The sequence below is a fragment of the Rana temporaria genome, chromosome 11 (genome assembly GCF_905171775.1).
Source record: "Rana temporaria chromosome 11, aRanTem1.1, whole genome shotgun sequence".
Taxonomy (NCBI): Eukaryota; Metazoa; Chordata; class Amphibia; order Anura; family Ranidae; genus Rana; species Rana temporaria.
This window is the reverse complement of record NC_053499.1, coordinates 4,859,978-4,882,890: the sequence shown is the minus strand read 5'-3', so window position 1 is coordinate 4,882,890 and position 22,913 is coordinate 4,859,978. Positions and strand designations below refer to the sequence as shown.

General features: G+C 44.2%; 1 protein-coding gene across 1 annotated transcript in view; it reads left to right on the top strand.

Annotated features, from left to right (window-relative positions):
- SLC6A5 (solute carrier family 6 member 5) overlaps positions 1–18,218 on the top strand; it is an 83,614-nt gene extending 65,396 nt beyond the window's left edge. The window contains exons 14-16 of the mRNA XM_040327906.1: positions 4,153–4,253; positions 14,008–14,175; positions 17,425–18,218. Of these exons, the coding sequence (XP_040183840.1) occupies positions 4,153–4,253; positions 14,008–14,175; positions 17,425–17,580 (425 nt within the window). The 3' untranslated portion in view covers positions 17,581–18,218. The remainder of the gene's footprint in view (positions 1–4,152; positions 4,254–14,007; positions 14,176–17,424) is intronic.
- The last annotated feature ends 4,695 nt before the right edge of the window (positions 18,219–22,913 follow it).

Here is a 22,913-nt window from a genome sequence, read left to right as displayed (position 1 = left end):
TGCATATACTACCTTCTGTCATACCTCCTGCACTCCTCTCCTGCATATACTGCCCTCTGTCATACCTCTTGCACTCCTCTCCTGCATATACTGCCCTCTGTCATACCTTCTGCACTCCTCTCCTGCATATACTGCCCTCTGTCATACCTCCTGCAGTCCTCTCCGGCATATACTGCCCTCTGTCATACCTCCTGCACTCCTTTCCTGTATATACTGCCCTCTGTCATACCTCCTGCACTCCTCTCCTGCATATACTGCCCTCTGTAATACATTCTGAGCTCCTCTCCTGCATATACTGCCCTCTGTCATACCTCCTGCACTCCTCTCCTGCATATTCCTGCCCTCTGTCATACCTCCTGCACTCCTCTCCTGCATATGCTGCCTTCAGTCATACCTCCTGCACTCCTCTTCTGCATATACTGCCCTCTGTCATACCTCCTGCACTCCTCTCCTGCATATACTGCCCTCTGTAATACATTCTGAGCTCCTCTCCTGCATATACTGCCTTCTGTCATACCTCCTGCACTCCTCTCCTGCATTTACTGCCTTCCGTCATACCTTCTGCACTCCTCTCCTGCATATACTGCCCTCTGTCATACCTCCTGCACTCCTCTCTTGCACCTATTAGCCACTTTCATATCCTCCACACTCTATTAATTCATATATTACCATCTCAGACACTTCTTTAGCATTGTTTGTTATATCCCCAACCTTTCCAATTCTTTATCAGGTACACTTTTGTTATAATTATAATAATAATAATAATAGTTTTTATACTTCCTCTATCCAACAGAATAAACATATTCTATTAAGAAAATGCTGAACTGGATTCTTCAATTCTACCACTAGGTGTCAGAGTGGTGCTATTTTTTTATTTTAATGCTCATCCAAATGCAGGGTGGAGCAGTAAAACATACATGTAGTGTGGATAATACTACTACTACTACTAATAATAATAAGGGTTGTCCCGATACCACTTTTTTAAGACCGAGTACAAGTACCGATACTTTTTTTCAAGTAGTCGCCGATACCGAATACCGATACTTTTTTTTTTATCTCATGTGACAGCGGCACATGTGTCAGTATGTTTTTTTTTTTTAATCTTTAACAATTTGTTTTTCATTTTTTACATTTTTATTTTATTTATAATGCTTTCTTCTTTTTTACGCTGGGGGGGGGGGGGGGGGGTGGACCGTGTCAGTGTGTTTTTTCTCAAATTTTTTTATTTCCTACAATAATTTTTTTTATTCTTTTGTTTTTTTATTCTTTATTTTTTTATTTATTTTTTCAGCCCTGTTGGGGGGCTTTGGTGAGATATCAGGGGTCTTAACAGACCTCTGACATCTCCCCTCTGAGGCAGAGAAAGGGACTAGGGACACAGATTCCCCAGTCCCTTTCTCAGCAGCATCAGCTGCGCTGAAAATGAAAGGAGAGAAGACATTCAGAGTGTCCCCCATTGCGCTCGCGACCCGGTCCGAAGCTCCGTGACCGCGCCCGCGGGACCCGCGGACCCGATCACCGGCAGCGTCCCGCGGTTGGGTACAGGAGCCGAAGAACGGGGAGAGGTGAGTGTAAACACACCTTTCCCGCTCTTCTGTGTGGCAGTGACACTGATCCAGGGCTGTCTTAATGAGAGGGCACACCTGGGCACTGCCCAGGGGCCCCAGCTGCATGGGGGGCCCCTGCCCTTTCCCCAAAGAAGCTGATCCTTGAGCCCGGGCTACCCCTATATTGGGGCAGCCCTTCTACATCCCAGATATCCCCCCAGCACTCTGACCCTTCTACATCCCAGATATCCCCCCAGCACTCTGACCCCTCTACACCCCAGATATCCCCCCAGCACTCTGACCCCTCTACACCCCAGATACCCCCCCCCCCCCCAGCACTCTGACCCCTCTACACCCCAGATATCCCTCCAGCACTCTGACCCCTCTACACCCCAGATATCCACCCAGCACTCTGACCCCTCTACACCCCAGATATCCCCCCAGCACTCTGACCCCTCTACACCCCAGATATCCCCCCCAGCACTCTGACCCCTCTACACCCCAGATATCCACCCAGCACTCTGACCCCTCTACACCCCAGATACCCCCCCCCCCCCCAGCACTCTGACCCCTCTACACCCCAGATATCCCCCCAGCACTCTGACCCCTCTACACTCCAGATATCCCCCCAGCACTCTGACCCCTCTACACCCCAGATATCCCCCCAGCACTCTGACCCCTCTACACCCCAGATATCCCCCCAGCACTCTGACCCCTCTACACCCCAGATATCCCCCCAGCACTCTGACCCCTCTACATCCCAGATATCCCCCCAGCACTCTGACCCCTCTACACCCCAGATATCCCCCCAGCACTCTGACCCCTCTACACCCCAGATATCCCCCCAGCACTCTGACCCCTCTATACCCCAGATATCCCCCCAGCACTCTGACCCCTCTACACCCCAGATATCCCCCCAGCACTCTGACCCCTCTATACCCCAGATATCCCCCCAGCACTCTGACCCCTCTACATCCCAGATATCCCCCCAGCACTCTGACCCCTCTATACCCCAGATATCCCCCCAGCACTCTGACCCCTCTACACCCCAGATATCCCCCAGCACTCTGACCCCTCCACACCCCAGATATCCCCCCAGCACTCTGACCCCTCTACACCCCAGATATCCCCCCAGCACTCTGACCCCTCTATACCCCAGATATCCCCCCAGCACTCTGACCCCTCTACACCCCAGATATCCCCCCAGCACTCTGACCCCTCTACATCCCAGATATCCCCCCAGCACTCTGACCCCTCTACACCCCAGATATCCCCCCAGCACTCTGACCCCTCTACACCCCAGATATCCCCCCAGCACTCTGACCCCTCTATACCCCAGATATCCCCTACCTCCTACCTACTTGATTTCTGTTTACCTGCACTGTCTCCATTGTAGGGACCCCAGAGCATCACTTTGCCCAGGGGCCCATGATGCTATGAAGATGGCCCTGCACTGATCGTCTGTTCCCTGATATAGGGAACGACGATCAGTGACAGTGATGTCACGGTTACAGCCACACCCCCCCTACAGTAAGAATCACTCCCTTGGGGCACACTTAACCCCTTAGCGCCCCCCTAGTGGTTAACCCCTTCACTGCCTCTGTCATTTTCACAGTAAACAATGAATTTTTATAGCACTTTTCGCTTTGAAAATGACAATGTTCTCAAAAATGTGTCAGAAGTGACCGATGTGTCCGCCATAATGTAGCAGTCATGAAAAAAATCACTGATCACCGCCATTAGTAGTAAATAAATTTGTTTTTAAAAAAAAGACATACAACTATCCCCCTATTTTGTAAACGCTATAAATTTTGAGCAAACCATTTGACAAACGCAATTTTTTTTTTTACCAGAAATAGGTAGAAGAATACGTATCGGTCTAAACTGAGGAAAAAAAAGTTTTTTTAAATATTTTTTGGGGGATATTTATTATAGCAAAAAGTAAAAAATATTGCATTTTTTTCCAAAATGGTCGCTCTATTTTTGTTTACAGCGTAAAAAATAAAAACCGCAGAGGTGATCAAATACCACCAAAAGAAAGCTCTATTTGTGGGGAAAAAAAAGGACACCAATTTTGTTTGGGAGCCACGTCGCACGACCGCGCAATTGTCAGTTAAAGCGACGCAGCGCCGAATCGCAAAAAAGGGGCCAGGTCCTTAACCTGCATATTGGTCCGGGTCTTAAGTGGTTAATATTAACTACTAACCTTTATTTTTTTTTTACTGTTGGGGAATTAAAGGTTTTGGAAGAATTTTTTATTGGCTCTTGTCTCAAGAAGGTTGAAACACCCTGTGCAAGGCTACCAATGGAGCTGCTTTCTCTTTTCTGACCACTAGATGGCACTCCTACCTTTTTACTTTATACTGATCAGAGTGTTCTGTTCTCTGTGCTGTTTTTTTTTGTCCTCTTGCAGAGAAGTGGAACTTGCTGTTCCTTTTCCTGAGTTCCCGCGCACTCCCAGATTAATATTAATGTTGTCACGGTGACCCTGTACGTGCGCGCGTGCCGACATCTGCTGTGTGCTGCCCATTGAAGTCAGAACTTTCCAATGTTTTGTTTCTTTTGATTTGTCACTTCTTCTTTTTTCTTTCTTTTGTCACTTCAGGTCTGCAGAGATTCTGCGAAGACATCGAGATGATGATCGGATTTCAGCCCAATCGCTTCTGGAAGGTTTGCTGGGCTTTTATCACGCCAACTATTTTAACTGTAAGTAGAATTTGTGCTTTACATTTTATTTATTTATTTTACTTGTTTTATAAGCATTTAGGGCCAGATTCACGAATATCTATGGCGGCGTAACATATCCCCTTTACGTTACGCCTCCGCAAGTTTTCGGCGTAAGTGCTTGGTTCACAAAGCACTTGCCTGTAAACTTGTGGCGGCGTAGTGTAAAGCCGTCCGGCGCAAGCCCGCCTAATTCAAATGATCCGGGTAGGGGGCGTGGATCATTTAAATTAGGCGCGTTCCCGCACCGAACGTTCTGCGCATGCTCCGTTAGGAAATTTCCCGCCGTGCTTTGCGCGAAATTACATCGCAGCGATGTCGTTTTTAGAACCTCGACGTGACTTACATCCATTCCTATTCACGGACGACTTACGCAAAAAATAAATAAATTCAAATTTCGACGCGGGAACGACGGCCATACTTTAACATGGCAAGTCTATCTATACGCCACAAAATAGCAGCTTTAACTATACGCCGGAAAAAGCCGACTACAGACGACGTAAGAGAATGCGACGACCGCACGTACGTTCGTGGATCGACGGAAATAGCTAATTTGCATACCCGAGGCTGAAAACGACGCGAACTCCACCCAGCGGGCGCCAAAGTATTGCATCTAAGATCCGAAGGCATACGAAGCCATACGCCTGTCGGATCTTACCCAAATGCCGTCGTATCTTGGTTTGAGAATACAAACTAAAGATACGACGCGGGAAATTTGAAAGTACGCCGGAGTATCAGCAGATACGCCGGCGTACTTCTTCTGTGAATCTGCCCCTTAATATTTTATTTTTTGCTATAGCAAGGGCCTAACAAGCCCCCCAAAGTTATAGCATGGGCAGGCGAAAGGTCTACTTTATGGGGGATGTGAGCAGGGTGATGTTGATGCCCACCGCACCAGTCACTCTCTCTCACGGATACGGTGTAAAAAAAGCGAAAAAAAAATCACCACATAGTATAAAACTGTAATGGTTTATTAAAAGGTTAATATAAAAATTCATAAGTCCAGCAAGACATGAATGAAATAATCCTGGTTGAAAAACAATCCGCAGATCGCAATCAAACGAGCGTGGTATGATTGAGCATAAACTCCGCCCTACTAGTTTCGTCATGCGTGACGTCATCGGGGAGATCAGGGTCTAATAGACCCCCCAATGCCCCCTGTCCTCCACTAATGAAGCACAGATCGTGCTTAACCGCTTGCTTACCGCGCACTTATACCCCCTTCCTGCCCACGGCAATTTTCAGCTTTCAGCGCTGTCGCACTTTGAATGACAATTGCGCGGTCATGCAACACTGTACGCATATGCCACTTTTTTATACATTTTTTCACACAAATAGAGCTTTCTCTTGGTGCCATTTAATCACCACATATTTTTTGCTAAACAAACAAAAAATACAGAAAATTTGGAAAAAAATAATAATTTTCATATTTTGTTTTTACAATTTTGCAAACATGTAATTTTTCTCCTTCACTGGTGGGCACTGATGAGGTGGCACTGATGAGGTGGAACTGATGGGCACTGATAGGCTGCAATGATTGCCACTGATAAGGCGGCACTGATAGGTGGCAATAATGGCCACTGATGAGGTGGCACTGATGGGCACTGATAGGCTGCAATGATTGGCACTGATAAGGTGTCACTGATAGGTGGCAATAATGGCCACTGATGAGGTGGCACTGATGGGCACTGATAGGCTGCAATGAATGTCACTGATAAGGCGACACTGATAGGTGGCACTAATGGCCACTGATGAGGTGGCACTGATGGGCACTGATAGGCTGCAATGATTGTCACTGATAAGGCGGCACTGATAGATGGCACTAATGGCCAATAATGAGGTGGCACTGATAGGTGTTGATAGGCAGCATTGATAAGTGGGACTGATGATGAGGCACTGATTGGCAGCACTGGTGGGCACGGATTAGTAGTACAGATGGGCACTTATAGATGGTACTGGTGGGCACTAAGGGGGCCGATGTCCATCTGACAGAAGCTGGTTAATGGCTTTCTTCTTTTCCTCATGCTGACTGCAACCGGTTTCTGTTTACTTCCATGATCCGCTGTCATTGGCTGACAGCTGATCACATGGTAAAGGTCCTGCAGTGATTGGCCCTTTATCCTGCTATGTGGTTATCGGGACTTATGTAAATGAGAATAAGAAAAATAAATGCATTATAATTATTATTATGACGTAAAAGTGGAGGAGGAGTACATATATGGAAGGGGGTGAAGGAGTTAAGTTTTTGTAACCAATGAAATAATCATAATGTAAATAATAATAATAATAATAATAATAATATTAATAATAATAATAATAATTATTATAATAATAATAAAAATGATAACAATAATAAATGCACATATATGGAAGGGGGTGAAGGAGGTATACATTTTTGTAACCAGTGAAATAATAATAATAATAATAATAATAATAATAATAATAATAATAATAATAATAATAAACACATTATAATTTAAATTAACAAAACAAAGCAGTAATAAAAAGAAATGAAAAAAAAAAATGGCCTGGAATTATAGAATAAGGGGTTTAATGTTGTGCGGAAATTATTATTATGTCTTAAAAGTGGAGATGAGTACATATATAGAAGGTGGTGAAGGAGTTATACGTTTTTTTAACCAGTAAAATAATAATATTGATGTAAATAATAATAATAATAATAATACAAATATTAAATGCCTTATAATTTACATAGTACAGCGTACATATATGAAAGGTGGGGAAGGAATTATACGTTTTTGTAACCAATGAAATAATAATAATGTAAATAATAATTGCATTATAATTTAAATAAACAAAACAGTAGGAAAAAAAAAAAGAAAAAAAAAATGGCCTGGTATTATAGATTAAGGGGTTTAATGTTGTGAGGAAATTATTATTATGACATAAAAGTGGAGGAGTACATATATGGAAGGTGGTGAAGGTTTTTGTAACCAGTGAAATAATAATAATGTTATTAATAATAATAATAATAATAATAATAATAATAATAATAATAATAATAATAATAACAATAATAATAATAAATGCATTATAATTTACATAGTACAGAGTACATATATGGAAGGTAGTGAAGGAGTTATACATTTTTGCAACCAGTGAAATAATAATGTAAATAATAATAATAATAATAATAATAATAATAATAATAATAATAATAATAATAATACTTATAATAATAAATGCATTATAATTACAAAAAAAAGTAAGAAAAAATAGATGAAAAATAAAAATGGCCTGGTATTATAGAATAAGGGGTTTAATGTTGCGAGGAAATTATTATTATTATGTCTTAAAAGTGGCGGCGAGTTTGGTGCTTAAGCATTAGCATCCTCAAAGTCTTTAATTCTCAAATTTTAAATTTAAAGTCTTTTATTTAAACTTGTAAACAAAAAGTGCCATAAAAAGCCTGGTCCTGAAGGGTGTTAAACGTGCAATCGTCGTAATCGTCTATTATTGGCGTCTGAACGCACGCCAGCGGCCAAGGTAGGTCCCTAAACTTTTCTATATGTAGTACATAATCTTAGACATTAGGTGGCAGCAAAGTACACCCATAGCCTATAGGCATAAATTATAGAAGCAGAATTAATTATATAGCATATAGGCAGCTAGCTAATGAATAATATATCCAAATTGGTGGCACAAATCCACAGTGTCAGCAGATAATGATCTGTTTTACTTTGCACAGACTGTCTACAGTTATGGGTCTGTTTATTACATGAAGAATTCATTTTTTTTTTTTGCCTGTGCTACGCTACAGCGAGAAAACATTACTAATGCTGCGGCACATCACACGATTTTTTTTCGGAATAACGCTGAGATAAAAGGGAGATCACACGCTCTTCCCCTGAGTGATGGGCTTCGGGGGATGGTAAAGCCTGCCGGGCCCACCTTGATCAATCAGTCATTTTTTTCTCTTTATGGAACTTACTTTTTATTTTCCTATAAATAGAGTCGTAGAAAAACTTCAGCGACACATTCGGCTGGATGGATGTCGAAATATCTGCGCAATTACATCACTTATAGGCGCACAAATGTTACAGCAATCACCCGCTATTTGTCACCAACAAAAACGGCAAAATGCACTGAAAGCTCCTTAAATGTCATAAATAATATCAGAGAAAATGTCTTCAGAGTTTTCTAAAGCTGAACAACCGGAGAAATTCAAAACTTCTCTTGTAAAGCGAGGCCACGCCTCCACAGCAAGGGTTAAAGAACTAAATCCACATTTTTTTTCCATTTTGGATAGAGTAAGGGAGGCAAGTGGCAGCTGGTGCGCAACATTTTTGGGGAGGCGCAAAACAAACTGAAAAATACTAAAACAAAAACATCATATGCAGCCTCTGTGCCCATCAATTGCAGCTACTGTGCCCCAGGGGAAGGGGAAGTTCCATTCAAATGGCGCCACCCTTTGGGCTCCGTCTGCTAATCTCGTGTTAGTAAAAGTTTGGTGAGAGACGATTCGCGCTTTTCAGTCCGTTACAGCGTGACGAATGTGCTTTCTCCATTACGAAGGCTAGTTTTACCAGAACGAGCGCTCCCGTCTCATACTTGATTCTGAGCATGCACGTTTTTTCCCCTGGGAAAAGCGTACACACGGATGTTTTCCGCGACAAATAAAATAACGACGGGAAAAACGACGAGAAAAAATAGAGCAGGTTCTAATTTTTTCGCGGCCAGTTTTCTTTTCTCGTTGAGAAAACTGCTAAGCAAAGTACACACGACCGTTTTCCACGACCACGATCTAAAAAATGGCAGTTTTCTCGTCATGAAAAACGGTCGTGTGTGCGCGACATTAGAGCGAGAGCAATAATTCTGGCCCTAGACCTCCCTCCTCTGTAACTCAAAACATGTAGCCAGTAAAAAAAAAAATTAAAGCGTCGCCCATAAGGATTTTTAAGTACCGAATTTGGCGCCATTCCACAATTTTGAAGCGTGACATGTTGGGTATCTATTTACTCTGCGTAACTTCATCTTTCACATTATGCAAAAAAATTGGACTAACTTTAATGTTTTTTTTTTAAGAATGAAACTGATCTTTTCCCCCCAAAAAAACGTGTTTGAAAAATTGCTGCACAAATACTGTGCGAGATAAAAAGTTGAAACGACCGCCATTGTATTCTCTAGGGCGGGGGTCTCCAAACTTTACAAACAAAGGGCCGGGTTACTGTCCTTCAGGCTTTTAAGGGGGCCGGACTGTGGCCAGTGGGAGTAGAAAATGTCCTGTGGGAGGGAAAGTGCCCCATCATTGGTGTCAGTGGGAGGAATAGTGCCCCATCATTGGTGTCAGTGGGATGGAATGGTGCCCCAATGTTGGTGTCAGTGGGAGGAATAGTGACCCATCATTGGTGTCAGTGGGAGGAATAGTGCCCCATCATTGGTGTCAGTGAGAGGAATAGTGTCCCATAATTGGTATCAGTGGGAGGAATAGTGCCCCAATGTTGGTGTCAGTGGGAGGTATAGTGACCCATCATTGGTGTCAGTGAGAGGAATAGTGACCCATCATTGGTGTCAGTGGGAGGAATAATGACCCATCATTGGTGTCAGTGGGAGGAAAAGCGCCTCATTATTGGTGTCAGTGGGAAGGAATGGTGCCCCATTGTTGGTGTCAGTGGGAGGAATGATGTCCCATCATTGCCATCAGTGGAAGGAATGGTGCCCCATCATTGGTGTCAGTGGAAGGAATAATTGCTCATTGTTGGCGTCAGTGGTAGAAATTATGCCCAACTGCTGGTGTCAGTGGAGAGCATAATGCCTTTTGTCAGTGAGAGGAATAGTGTCCCATCATTGGTGTCAGTGGGAGGAATAGTGCCCCAATGTTGGTGTCAGTGGGAGGAATAGTGCCCCATCATTGGTGTCAGTGGGATGGAATGGTGCCCCAATGTTGGTGTCAGTGGGAGGAAAAGCGCCTCATTATTGATGTCAGTGGGAAGGAATGGTGCCCCATTGTTGGAGTCAGTGGGAGGAATGATCCCCCAATGTTGGTGTCAGTGGGAGAAATAGTGACCCATCATTAGTGTCAGTGTGGGAGGAATAGCGCCTCATTATTGGTGTCAGTGGGAGGAATGATGCCCCAATGTTGGTCTCAGTGGGAGAAATAGTGCCCCAATGTTGGTGTCAGTGGGAGGAATAGTGTCCCATCATTGGTGTCAGTGGGAGGAATAGTGCCCCAATGTTGGTGTCAGTGGGAGGAATAGTGACCCATTATTGGTGTCAGTGGGAGGAATAGTGTCCCATCATTGGTGTCAGTGGGAGGAATAGTGCCCCAATGTTGGTGTCAGTGGGAGGAATAGTGACCCATCATTGGTGTCAGTGGGAGGAATAGTGACCCATCATTGGTGTCAGTGAGAGGAATAGTGTCCCATAGGAATAGTGACCCATCATTGGTGTCAGTGGGAGGAATAGTGACCCATCATTGGTGTCAGTGAGAGGAATAGTGTCCCATAATTGGTATCAGTGGGAGGAATAGTGCCCCAATGTTGGTGTCAGTGGGAGGTATAGTGACCCATCATTGGTGTCAGTGGGAGGAATAGTGTCCCTTCATTGGTATCAGTGGGAGGAATAATGACCCATCATTGGTGTCAGTGAGAGGAAAAGCGCCTCATTATTGGTGTCAGTGGGAAGGAATGGTGCCCCATTGTTGGTGTCAGTGGGAGGAATAATTGCTCCTTGTTGGCGTCAGTGGTAGAAATTATGCCCAACTGCTGGTGTCAGTGGAGAGCATAATGCCTTTTATCAGAGGGAACAATAGTGCCAAAGGGCCGGATAAAAAGAAAGCAAAAGGGCCACATCCGGCCCCCGGGCCGCAGTTTGGAGACCACTGCTCTAGGGTCTCTGCTAAAAAAAAACCATATATATTGTTTGAGGGTTCTGTGAATTTTTCTAGCAAAAAAAAAATGATGATTTTTACATGTAGGAGGGAAGTGTCGTAATTGGTCCGGATGGTGTCAGTGAGAGGAATAGTGTCCCATCCAGGGCCGGTACTAGGCAGGGGCGGGGCGGGCAGCTGCCCTGAGCGCAATGATTTAGTGCAGGAGGAGGGCGCAGTTTGCCTGGTACAATCAAGTCCACCACAGAACAGGCTGCAGAATGTAACACAGCAGACAGAGAGCGGCTTTGTCCCTGCATGTAAGCTCGATCGTAGCGCCGCCCCCTGTCTGCACTGTGCACTATACCAGTACATGTGAGTGATAGAGTGGAGCATCGGCTATCAGTGCTTTCCCTCTCCTAAACAGCGTCTTCTCTCCCCCCTCTCCACTCATCTCTATCACTCCTACTTTCACTTTCACAATGTCCGGATGTCTGAGGGACATCACCAGCTCTGCCCCCCTAATCTCCTAAATGTTATCTCTCTCTTGGAGCCCATTCCTCCTCTTTGTAGTGCCCCCTCCTCCTGTGTCCTTTTCCTTGGACCCCCTCCTCTCTAGCTGATCAGCCAAGCTGACTGATGTCTCTGTGCTGCTGGGCTGCCACTCACTATTCAGCAAACAGGTAACTAACATACTTTCATGCTTCATATCACTGTTAAAGGGGCTGTAAACCTTCATGTTTTTTTCACCTTAATGCATCCTATGCATTAAGGTGAAAAAACTTTTGTCACTGACCAGCCCCCAGCCCCGTGTTTTACTGACCTGAGCCCATTTGTTCCCGTGCCGGAGACACGCAAACGCTCTCTAGCCGGGGGTCTCGGCTCTTCATTGGATAGATTGATAGCAGCGCAGCCATTGGCTCCTGCTGCTGTCAATTAAATCCAATGATGCGGACGCCGGGGGTGGGGCTGAGTCTGGCACTCTGTGTTTATGCACGCAAATGCTGGACTCAGGAGCGTGCACGCTTGGTAAACCCCCAGGGAGAGTGCTTCTCCTAGGGGATTTTCCAATGCGAGAAGGAGCCGCGAGCGGCGTTGACGGCGATCAGGGTCACTCTGTGCAAAACTAACTGCATAGGTGTTGTGTGTATCCCCATGCCAGTACCCCATTCTTATCTACTGGGACATGAGGCTACATGGACACAGCCACCGTATCCTAACATGACATACAGGTGCGGGTCCCAATAGAAGTGAATGTGACGCTGGCACAGGGATGCATACAGGTGCGGGTCCCAATAGAAGTGAATGATACGCTGGCACAGGGATGCACACAATGTCTGTACATCCCCTTGCTGATAAATGAGAGCTCTGCACAGGACACACATGTCTGCACCACCTTAGTTGTGTGGATGGGGGGGATCTGCTCAGTTTTCTGTGATTGGACATAGGCCGATTAAAAAAATATATATACGGATTCATTTATGGGCAGCCTCCAGCTTACAATACACTATACAATCTGATTGTACAATATATTTTGGATCTACCACCAACTATGTAGTACAAAGGCCTGACTGATTGGATACTAGTTAAATTAATTGTTTAGGTTTGTCCATATATTACAATATTTTGGTAAATCTAACAGAGATTGCGTAGAGATTGTACAATCAGATTGTATAGTGTATGCTCACCTACAGAATAGTGTTCTTGTGCATGAGTAATAACAATGACAAATGTTTTCATGTTTTCCCTGTTATCTTTATTCTCATCTTTGCAGATTTGTTTTCCTAGGAGCTTTGTCTTTGAGTCCATTAAACACCCGGACACATTGTCTAAAGATGGGTACACACTGGGGTTGCGCCAATACCTGTTTTCCACTGGCAATTACGAGTACCAATACTTGTGCTCAAGTACTCACTGATACCAGTAACTGATACCTTTTGTGGCGAGATATGAGCCTATACAAAATTAATGGGTTCATATCATACTGCAAAGAATCGCATGTGATTTGAACAGGAATGCAGTGCGATTTCCTGCACCACTCCTGTGTGAACCCAGGCTGAAGTCACTATGACAAGGCATGGGATTCGGACAGGAATCGCACCGTATTCCTGTTCATATCACATGCAATTCTTTGCAGTGGAATATGAGCCCATTCATTATGTATGAGCTCAAATCACACTGCAAAATATTGTTTTTAGGTATCGAAGCATTTACTTGAGTACAAGTACTTGTGCAAATGTTTAGTGTCAGCAGCGATAGCGGTATCAGTACAACCCTAGTACACGCTATTTTTTTCCAGCAGGCTGAACAGATTCCTGCCTTCACTCAAACAAGATGGATGGAGGAATCCCCCTTCTTTGCTTTAGTACTCTGACAGCAGGACTCCTCCACTGTCAGAATACAATGATCAGAGCTGCCCATACATCGAAAGAGGTTTTTGAGCAAGACCAAGATCATGTTTAGTTCGTTCTAGCGCATCATTTATAATCTTCAGAAATCACCCTCGGGCAGCCAAGTTACTCATTATTGGCTGCGAACCCCATCAAAGCAAAGCGGTGTACTTTGTGATCATTGTGATGACCAATCACAAATTTAAATAGAAATAATGGTGCACTCTGCAACCATTACATATGCTTTTTTATGCTGCTTCTAGCTCCACCCCCTGCTCTGCGGGGGGGGGGGGGGGCGCATTTTGGCATCCCCGCCCTGGGCACTGAAATACCTTGTCCCACCACTGGTCCCATCATTGGTGTCATTGGGAGGAATAGTGTCCCATCATTGGTTAATTAATGACAAAGATATTGCTGAATAAACAGACCCATGGCAGAAATATGTTCAGGTGTAGGAGGTCAGGAGGTGAAATGGTTAAATTATTTGTTATGTTTTTTTTTTCCCCCTCCTCCACAGTTTATCTTGTGCTTCAGCTTTTACCAATGGGAGCCGATGACTTACGGTAACTACCACTACCCGCCGTGGTCGATGGTCCTCGGATGGTTGATGTGTACTTGTTCCGTCATCTGGATTCCAATCATGTTTGTCATCAAAATGTATCTGGCTCCAGGCAGTTTTATTGAGGTAACTAACAGCATCTCAATCATTATGTCGCCGCGTTTTGCATGCTAAACGCCGATCGTCTCTGTCCGCTGCAACCGGTGAGGTGGCGACAGCGGCGATGGCGGCGGCATCCAATAAGCAAGGGAACAGCTGGGACATTAAAAACATTACAAAGCGTTCCATGTCGGGCGAACACCTTGCCAAAATGTCGCAGCTCTCCGTCTCGGCGTCGCATTTTAAAGCGCTCATCTGGGAGGTCGAGGTGTCAAAATGGCAATTTAACGGAGATTTGAAAAATAACGCAATAGAAGCTCAATTAAAATAATGCGATTGAAGCTCAATTTATTTTAATGGCTAATAAACCATTAATGTTTTTTTTTTATGCCGGGGGTTTGTTTCGTTTTTTGTAAAAAAAAAGAAATAAAAAAAAATAATCTCCTCTCTATCAAAGTACATTATCAGTAAATGAAAATGGCATCTAAAATGAAGGCCATTTCTAGTCTCTATTTGCCGGGCGGCTCGATTAAGAAAGCAATTGTTCACTAAATAATTAAAATCTCGATTGCGAATTATTGTTTTTTTTTTATTTTTTATGAGGTTTGCTGTGTATACTTTGGAGGATTATCATAAATAGAGATTCAGATCCTCGGAGAGCCGCAGAGGTGACTGCAAAGGAATAATTAAGAAAAGTCTTTGAAGCTCTGGAAACATTGTTTAAAAGTCTCCAAGTATCAAAAGACGTATCTGTTTCCCCAGGGGATGCAAAACAATAAACTGATATATAAATATATAGTAAAAAGATACAAAATTACCCCTACATGAATATCAAAAGAAGTATCTATTTCTAAAGGCAGTGCAAACAATATACTGATCTATAAATATATATAGCTAGATTCAGAGAGAGTTAGGCCGGCGTATCAGTAGATACGCCGACGTAACTCTGAATCTGCGCCGTCGTAAGTTTAAGTGTATTCTCAAACTGAGATACACTTAAACCTATCTAAGATACGACAGCCTGCGCCGTCGTATCTTAGGGTGCAATATTTAGGCTGGCCGCTAGGTGGCGCTTCCGTTGAGTTCGGTGTAGAATATGTAAATGACCCCCCCCCCCCCACAAAAAAAAAGATTCCACCAGCCGCACTGATTAGAACCCTGGACAGGTTTTTGTTGCTTTCTGTGTACTCCTTACGGAGGGAGATTCACTCTCTCTATTTTTGGTTGTCCTCAGAACAGCAAAAGAGGGGAGATCTTCCAATAGGGACACTAGTTCTAGCAACAACCAGGGATTCCCTCACTTCGGAGGGATGTCCTCGCACCTCCTGTTTCGTGCGCCGTTTAGGAGATATTTACTGTAGATGCAGCTGGTGACGTCACCGGCGCATGCGCTCTGAAGGAAAAGCCACCTGTGCCATTCCTTTAGAGTCCTGTGCCATAAACGACAGCTCCCGCGGGGGGGGTGATGTCATCGCAGCTCCGGCCACTCACTCAGCTGCAGTCCGCAAACCCGGAAGGAAGATAGAAGCACCTTCAGCGGTGACAGCGCACCGTTTGTGGGCTTTGTTCGAAGGTAAGTTTCACATACATTAATGTGCTAGTTTGGGATGTATACTAGCACATTATTACATTGCCTTGCAGGTTTAAAAAAAAAAAGCCAGCAGTTTATTACCACTTTACCAAATATAGTATAGTAGAGTATTGTATCATATAGTATGGTATAGTGCATAAATAAGCTCCAACAACAAAAAAGGGATACACCATATACTAGCAGTATACATATAAACCAGTGCAGTGCTTAGTGAGCAATTAGTAAATCATAAAAGTCAGTAAAAAGACTTTTCATAGCCTTGCTTTTCTCTCCATCAGCAGTATGGCATGTAGAAATACAAAAAGGGCAAAGAATGCTCCCAATAGTGTGAACCCATTAATATAAACTTAACCACTTAAGCCCCGGACCTTTAGGCAGCTAAATGCCCAGGCCAGGTTTTGCGATTCGGCACTGCGTCGCTTTAACAGACAATTGCGCGGTCGTGCGACGTGGCTCCCAAACAAAATTGGCGTCCTTTTTTTTCCCACAAATAGAGCTTTCCTTTGGTGGTATTTGATCACCTTTGCGGTTTTTATTTTTTGCGCTATAAACAAAAATAGAGCGACAATTTTGAAAAAAATTCAATATTTTTTACTTTTTGCTGTAATAAATATCCCCCAAAAACATATATAATTTTTTTTTTCCTCAGTTTAGGCCGATACGTATTCTTCTACCTATTTTTGGTCAAAAAAATCGCAATAGGCGTTTATCGATTGGTTTGCGCAAAATTTATAGTGTTTACAAAATAGGGGATATTTTTATTGCATTTTTATTAATTTTTTTTTTTTTTACTACTAATAGCGGCGATCAGAGATTTTTTTTATGACTGCGACATTATGGCGGACACTTCGGACAATTTTGACACATTTTTGGGACCATTGTCATTTTCACAGCAAAAAATGCATTTAAATTGCATTGTTTATTGTGAAAATGACAGTTGCAGTTTGGGAGTTAACCACAGGGGGCGCTGTAGGATTTGGTGTTCACTTAGTGTGTGTTTACAACTGTAGGGGGGTGTGTGGCTGTAGGTCTGACGTCATCGATCGAGTCTCCCTATAAAAGGGATCACTCGATCAATGCAGCGTCATAGTGAAGCACGGGGAAGCCGTGTTTACATACGGCTCTCCCCGTTCTTCAGCTCCGGGGAGCGATCGCGACGGAGCGCCTATAAACGAATAGCCGCGCCGTCGTCCCGGATCGCTCCCCGCGGGAAATTTTGACCGCCGCATGTAGCGGGGCAGGCAAGGACGTACATGTACGCCCATTTGCCTGTACGTGCCATTCTGTGGACATACATATACATGCGGCGGTCGGGAAGTGGTTAATTAAAAAGAGGTTAAAAGCACTTACATTGGCAATGTATACAGCGTTTCACACAAAAATCCCAGAATTCCGGGTAAAGCCGTTCATGCAGGGTGACATCACGACTTTTCAGCTCCACCCAACGTGTTTTGTCACAAATGACGTCCCCGGGAATCTGCATGAAGCTGATCCTGTTATATATTACAAGCAACTATGTATAGTAACACAAGTCTTATTACAGACTTTTCTTGTGCTTCTCAGGACTTTTATGATTCACTAATTGCTCATTAAGTGCCGCACTGTTTTTTTTAAAGAATTTAGACTTGTAAAATTACTGAAACATATATGCTAATCAATGTTTCTTGTGTTTTTTTTTTTTACAGAGGCTGAAATTGGTATGTTCCCCACAGCCGGACTGGGGCCCGTTCCTGTCTAAGCATCGCGGAGAACGTTATAAGAACATGATCGACCCGTTGGGTACCAACTCACTGGGACTAAAACTTCCCGCCAAGGATTTCGAGCTAGGAACACAATGCTAGTATTTATGGTGTCTGTACATTTGCTGTACAGTCTTCTTCACCCATTTGTCATGATGTCCTCCTTCCCCCCCCCACTTCTTTCTCCAACAGTGCAGGTGGTCTCTTAGATACACTGTAGGATCCCTTGTTGCATGCAGTAGCAAAACGCCTATACTGACCACCCTGCTACTTGTTGCTTCCCCTTCTAGTGTCCATAACGTTTTGTTTGACTGCCAAATATCAGCAGTGCCTCGACAATGATTGTCCAGCTGCAGAAAATAGTTTAATTTTATAAGGGGAAAAAAAATGTGTAGAAATAATGATGACCCCACAGAACTATCTACCCTGCATCAGAATCATTCCATAGCTGACCATTCTCACCTTTTTTTGTTCTCTTTTCAATTTAAAGGTTGGCAACATATTCAAGCAGGGCAGCTGATAGAAATCATGGGGCCCCCGTACAGCCTACTTGACGGGACCCCCTTCAGCTTCACCCCTGGCCCCTCTTTCAGCCCCACCCCTGTCTCCGCTCCTGGCCCCTCCCCAGACCCCACCTTGAAACTGTCTCTGCAGCACAATACGGCATTGGTGGGCCCTAACGCATGTTCTACCTGCAGACAGTGGCACCAATGCCATATTGTGCTGCAGACAGTGCCACCCATGGTGCTAATGCCATAACGCATGTGCTGCCTGCTGACAGTTCCACCCATGCCGCCAATGCCATTTTGTGCTGCAGAGTGTGCCACCCATGCCGCCAATGGCATAATGCCATTGGCAGCATGGACGGCACTGTCTCTGCAGGCAGCACATGCGTTATGGGCCCTAACGCATGTGCTACCTGCAGACAGTGGCACCAATGCCATATTGTGGTGCAGACAGTGCCACCCATGGTGCTAATGCCATAACGCATGTGCTGCCTGCTGACAGTGCCACCCATGCTGCCAATGCCATATTGTGCTGCCATTGACAGCATGGAGGGCACTGTCTCTGCAGGCAGCAAATGCGTTATGGCATTAGCGTCATGGGTGGCACTGTCTGCAGCACATTACAGCGTTGGCGGCATGAGTGGCTTTAATGACGATGTTCGGTCATAGTGGCTGGAGGAGTTTTTTTTTTTACATTTATTAGTTCTCTGTTAAGGTTGCCCGGGCCCCCCTGCTGGCCGGGCCCCGGTACAACAGGGCCAGTTGTACTGGCCTATCAGCAGCCCTGTATTCAAGGCAGTTGAGTTAGGTCCCCCTTGAGCTTCAGAGTGTTGAGGTCTCCTCTGCCATTCCATAGCTTTGTTCTGTGAGTTTTCCTTCTTCTTGTGTCTCATAAGAGAAGTGAGACCCCCATATATGATGGATTTTCTGATAGATTAAGCTTAAGGGCTGTTAATTAGACTTTGTTAGAAAATAAATGCCTGCTGTCCTTTTATGTCTGATCAGATTGAGGGATGGAATGGAAAAATCCAGTCATGTGATACCCATACGTGGTCATCATATGGTGAGTCCATTGTTGTCCTTCATGATTTGGATTAGCCATCCCAAAAAGAGAAACGACCAACTATGTTTTATGAATTGGCAAATCTGTTAAAGGCCATACTTTGAGTTTGACCATCCGGGTCAGTTAACTCAATTCTGACCTGGATAGGTGACTACAGATTGCTGATTGTAGAACATTTTTCCATTGTTCATTTGGGTCAGCCTGGTTGGTAAGTAAAGATCTGGACGGAATGTTCCCATAGGTTATTGCATTGGTGCTCTTTGTTCTGTTATGCAATAACATTTTCTCTGAAGCCCCGTACACGCGATCTGGATTTCCAATCGGGAAAAGTCAGTGGGAAATTCAGACGGGAAAATTGAGAACATGTTCTCAACCTATTTCTGTCGGAAGTCAGATGGAGCCTACAGACGGTCGGAATTCCCAACCAAAAGCTCCCGATCGCGTGTACGGGGCTTGAGCGTAATTTTAGAAGACTTCTCAAAGGCTTCCTGTCAAGCCAAGAAAAGAAAAGAACGTTCATGTAAAACACCTCCTAAAGTAAGACCTTTTCTTTGGTGAACTTTTTTTTTAGCATCTCTTTGTCTACACAACCACTACTGACTCAAATGACTATCACAGTCTTTCCTATTTGCAGGGTCTATCCTGCCGACTATGCAAATTGAAAAATTTCCCCCCATTTCTAAACACCCTTTCAGTTACAAAAATGGTGTTGACAGTCTCTAAGGCCCAGATTCACAAAGCACTTGCGCCGACGTAGAACAAGATACGCCGATGTAAGTGCAAATGTGCGCCGTCGTATCTGTGCGCCGGACCCACAAACTAAGATGCGTCTAAAAACAGGCTTAATCCCGCCAACGTAACTTGTCTACGCCGGCGTAGCATGGGCGCACATTTATGCTGAACGCATGGTGGCGCTCCCATTGATCAGCCATTCAAATATGCAAATGAGGGAAATACGGCGATTCACGAACGTACGTGCGCCCGACGCAGGCTACGCGATGTGCGCGTAAGTTGTACGTCCGGCGTAAAGTTAAGCCCCATAAAGGAGGTGCAACCCAGCAGCAGACATGCGAAGGTCTGCACCAGGGAATACAAGCAGGCATATTTTACGTATCTTATGTCGGACGTGTGTCTGGCTGGGCGTAGGTTACGTTCACGCCGTAGGCAGTGATCCGGCGTAGTTTAGGCAGTTATTCCGACGTGGTTGTGAGCATGCACAGAGGGAAGCGCCCACATCCCAGCGCATGCGCAGTTCGTGATACGTATCTGTCTGGCGCTCGGCCCATCATTTGCATGGGGTCACGCCTCATTTGCATGGCTCACGCCCACTTCTACCTACGCCGGCGTACGGCTTCAAAACCCAGCGCAGTTTTGGGAGCAATGGCTTTGTGAATTCCATGCTTGCCTCTCTGCGCTGCGTTGGCATAGCGTACATTATTTGCGCTACGGCGGCGTAATGTGCACCCGCTTTCTGTGAATCTGGGCCTAAAGATCTAATTATCAGTCGACTTTGACCACTAGCTAACGAAGGTTTCAAATCACATTTTTTGGCCACCTTAAATTCAAGCGAAAAAATTAGCGTAAGTTAGAAGCACAAGTTACATCTCAACAAAACGCACTATCAAAGAATAAAAAAAAGTGTTTAAAAAGCTTTTTGGAAAATTGCAGTGGACAACCATTCCAAAACCATTATGCATTGCAAGTGCCACAAATCCAATTTGTTAAGTTGTTGTTATATGACGCCATGCGATAATCCAACGTCTTCCATGAACTGGCTCTAAACTGGAGCCCTTCAACACTTTAATCACATTCTCCAATCACATAAATATTTGCTTTTTGCTTTTTATTCCATTATGCTCATTATGCATTCAATTTTCACCTCCTGAAGCCATTATATAATTTGTGCCTAATTTTCTATACTCGCTACGATGTGTATTCCCGTTAGTAGATTCTGTACTTTGGTGTGTCGTTTAGTATTGACCCCCCCCCCCACCCCACCCCCACTCTTTCGTCTTTCTATAAAAACTTCTAAATGTGTTCCGTGAGCAAAACAATAGCAACCAGCTTTGTCTATATATTATATATATAGTATAATATTACATGTTTATCAAAATCTTCCTAATCCCAAACCAAGCCATATGTGTCTGTAAATAGCGTATTTTACTGTTGGGAGAAGGTCAAGTGCTGATTTATACATACAGAGCTATTGAAACATCGAACAAAAATATTTATAGCAGCAATGGGCAAGCTCTTGATGATAGAAATTAGTAAGGGAGCTAAACTATTTTGTTATATCCCGTGTTTACCATCATGAATTTGACTGTTTTTGCCCTAGTCAAGATGGCCAGACAAGATTAAAAGCCACGTTGACTGGTCAAAGACTCAAGCTCTTCTTCTGTGCCTTCAAAGTGTTTTCTTGGCCTTATGAGGATATATAAACTCTTTCTTTTGTTCTGAGTCTGCCTCATTTGATGGTTGTGACAGTTCCAAAAAAAGCTTCCATGGGTGCATTCACGTCTGAACCTTCTCATTTGAGGTGGCCATGGGTCACAGACGTTCCTTGGGACTTTCACACGAGAGCCGTCCCTGGTATTTTCTCCTGGTCCCACAGAATTTCCAAAAGAAGCTTCCATGGGTGCATTCACGTCTGAACCTTCTCATTTGAGGTGGCCATGGTTCACAGACGTTCCTTGGGACTTTCACACTAGAGCCGTGCCTAGTATTTCCACCTGGTCCCACAGCATTTCCAAAAGAAGCTTCCATGGGTGCATTCACGTCTGAACCTTCTCATTTGAGGTGGCTTGGCCAATGTTCACAGATGTTCCTTGGAACTTTCACACTAGAGCTGTGCCAAGAATTTCCTCCTGGTCCCACAGCATTTCCAAAATAAGCTTTAATGGGTGTATTCATATAAGAATCCTGAACCTTCTCATTTGAGGTGGCTTGGCCAATGTTCATAGATGTTCCTTGGAACTTTCACACTAGAGCCGTGCCTAATATTCCCACCTGGTCCCACAGCATTCCAAAAGAAGCTTCCATTGGGTGCATTTATATAAGAAATGTGAACCTTCTCATTTGAGGTGGCTTGGCCAATGTTCATAGATGTTCCTTGGAACTTTCACACAAGAGCTGTGCCTATGATTTCCACCTGGTCCCACAGCATTCCAAAAGAAGCTTCTATTGGGTGCATTCATATAAGAAATGTGAACCTTCTCATTTGAGGTGGCATGGCCAATGTTCACAGACGTTCCTTGGAACTTTCACAGAGCTGTGCCAAGTATTTCCTCTGGTTCCACAGCATTCCAAAAGAAGCTTCCATTGGTGCATTTATATAAGAAGCCTGAACCTTCTGATTTGAGGTGGCTTGGCCAATGTTCATAGATGTTCCTTGGAACATTCACACTGGAGCGGTACCAGGTATTTCAGACTGGTCCCACAGCAGGTTAAGAACAACCTTGAGGGATCATATTATAATATTGGCTTGGAAGGAAAGAGAAAGAGCTAATGAGCTTGACCATGAAAATAGGACTCTGTTAGCCTTTATCTGGCCCTTGGAATACTATTCCTGCCAATTATATGAGGCAATATTCCTCCTACTGATACCGACGATGGGGTAATATTACTCCTACTAATACCAATGATGGGGCATTACTCCTCCTCCTACTGTCCTACCGATCACAAACCCTGAGCCCATGTTTATTCTCACTGATGCTGGGCCCCAAAACATTTTTTCACTGGCCACAATCCGGCCCCCCCTAAAGTTTAAAGCATAGTAAACTGGCCCTTTGTTTGAGAAGTTTGGAGACCCCTGCTCTAAATAATTAAAAAAAGTACTCACTAAGCATATACTGGAAAGGAAGAAACAC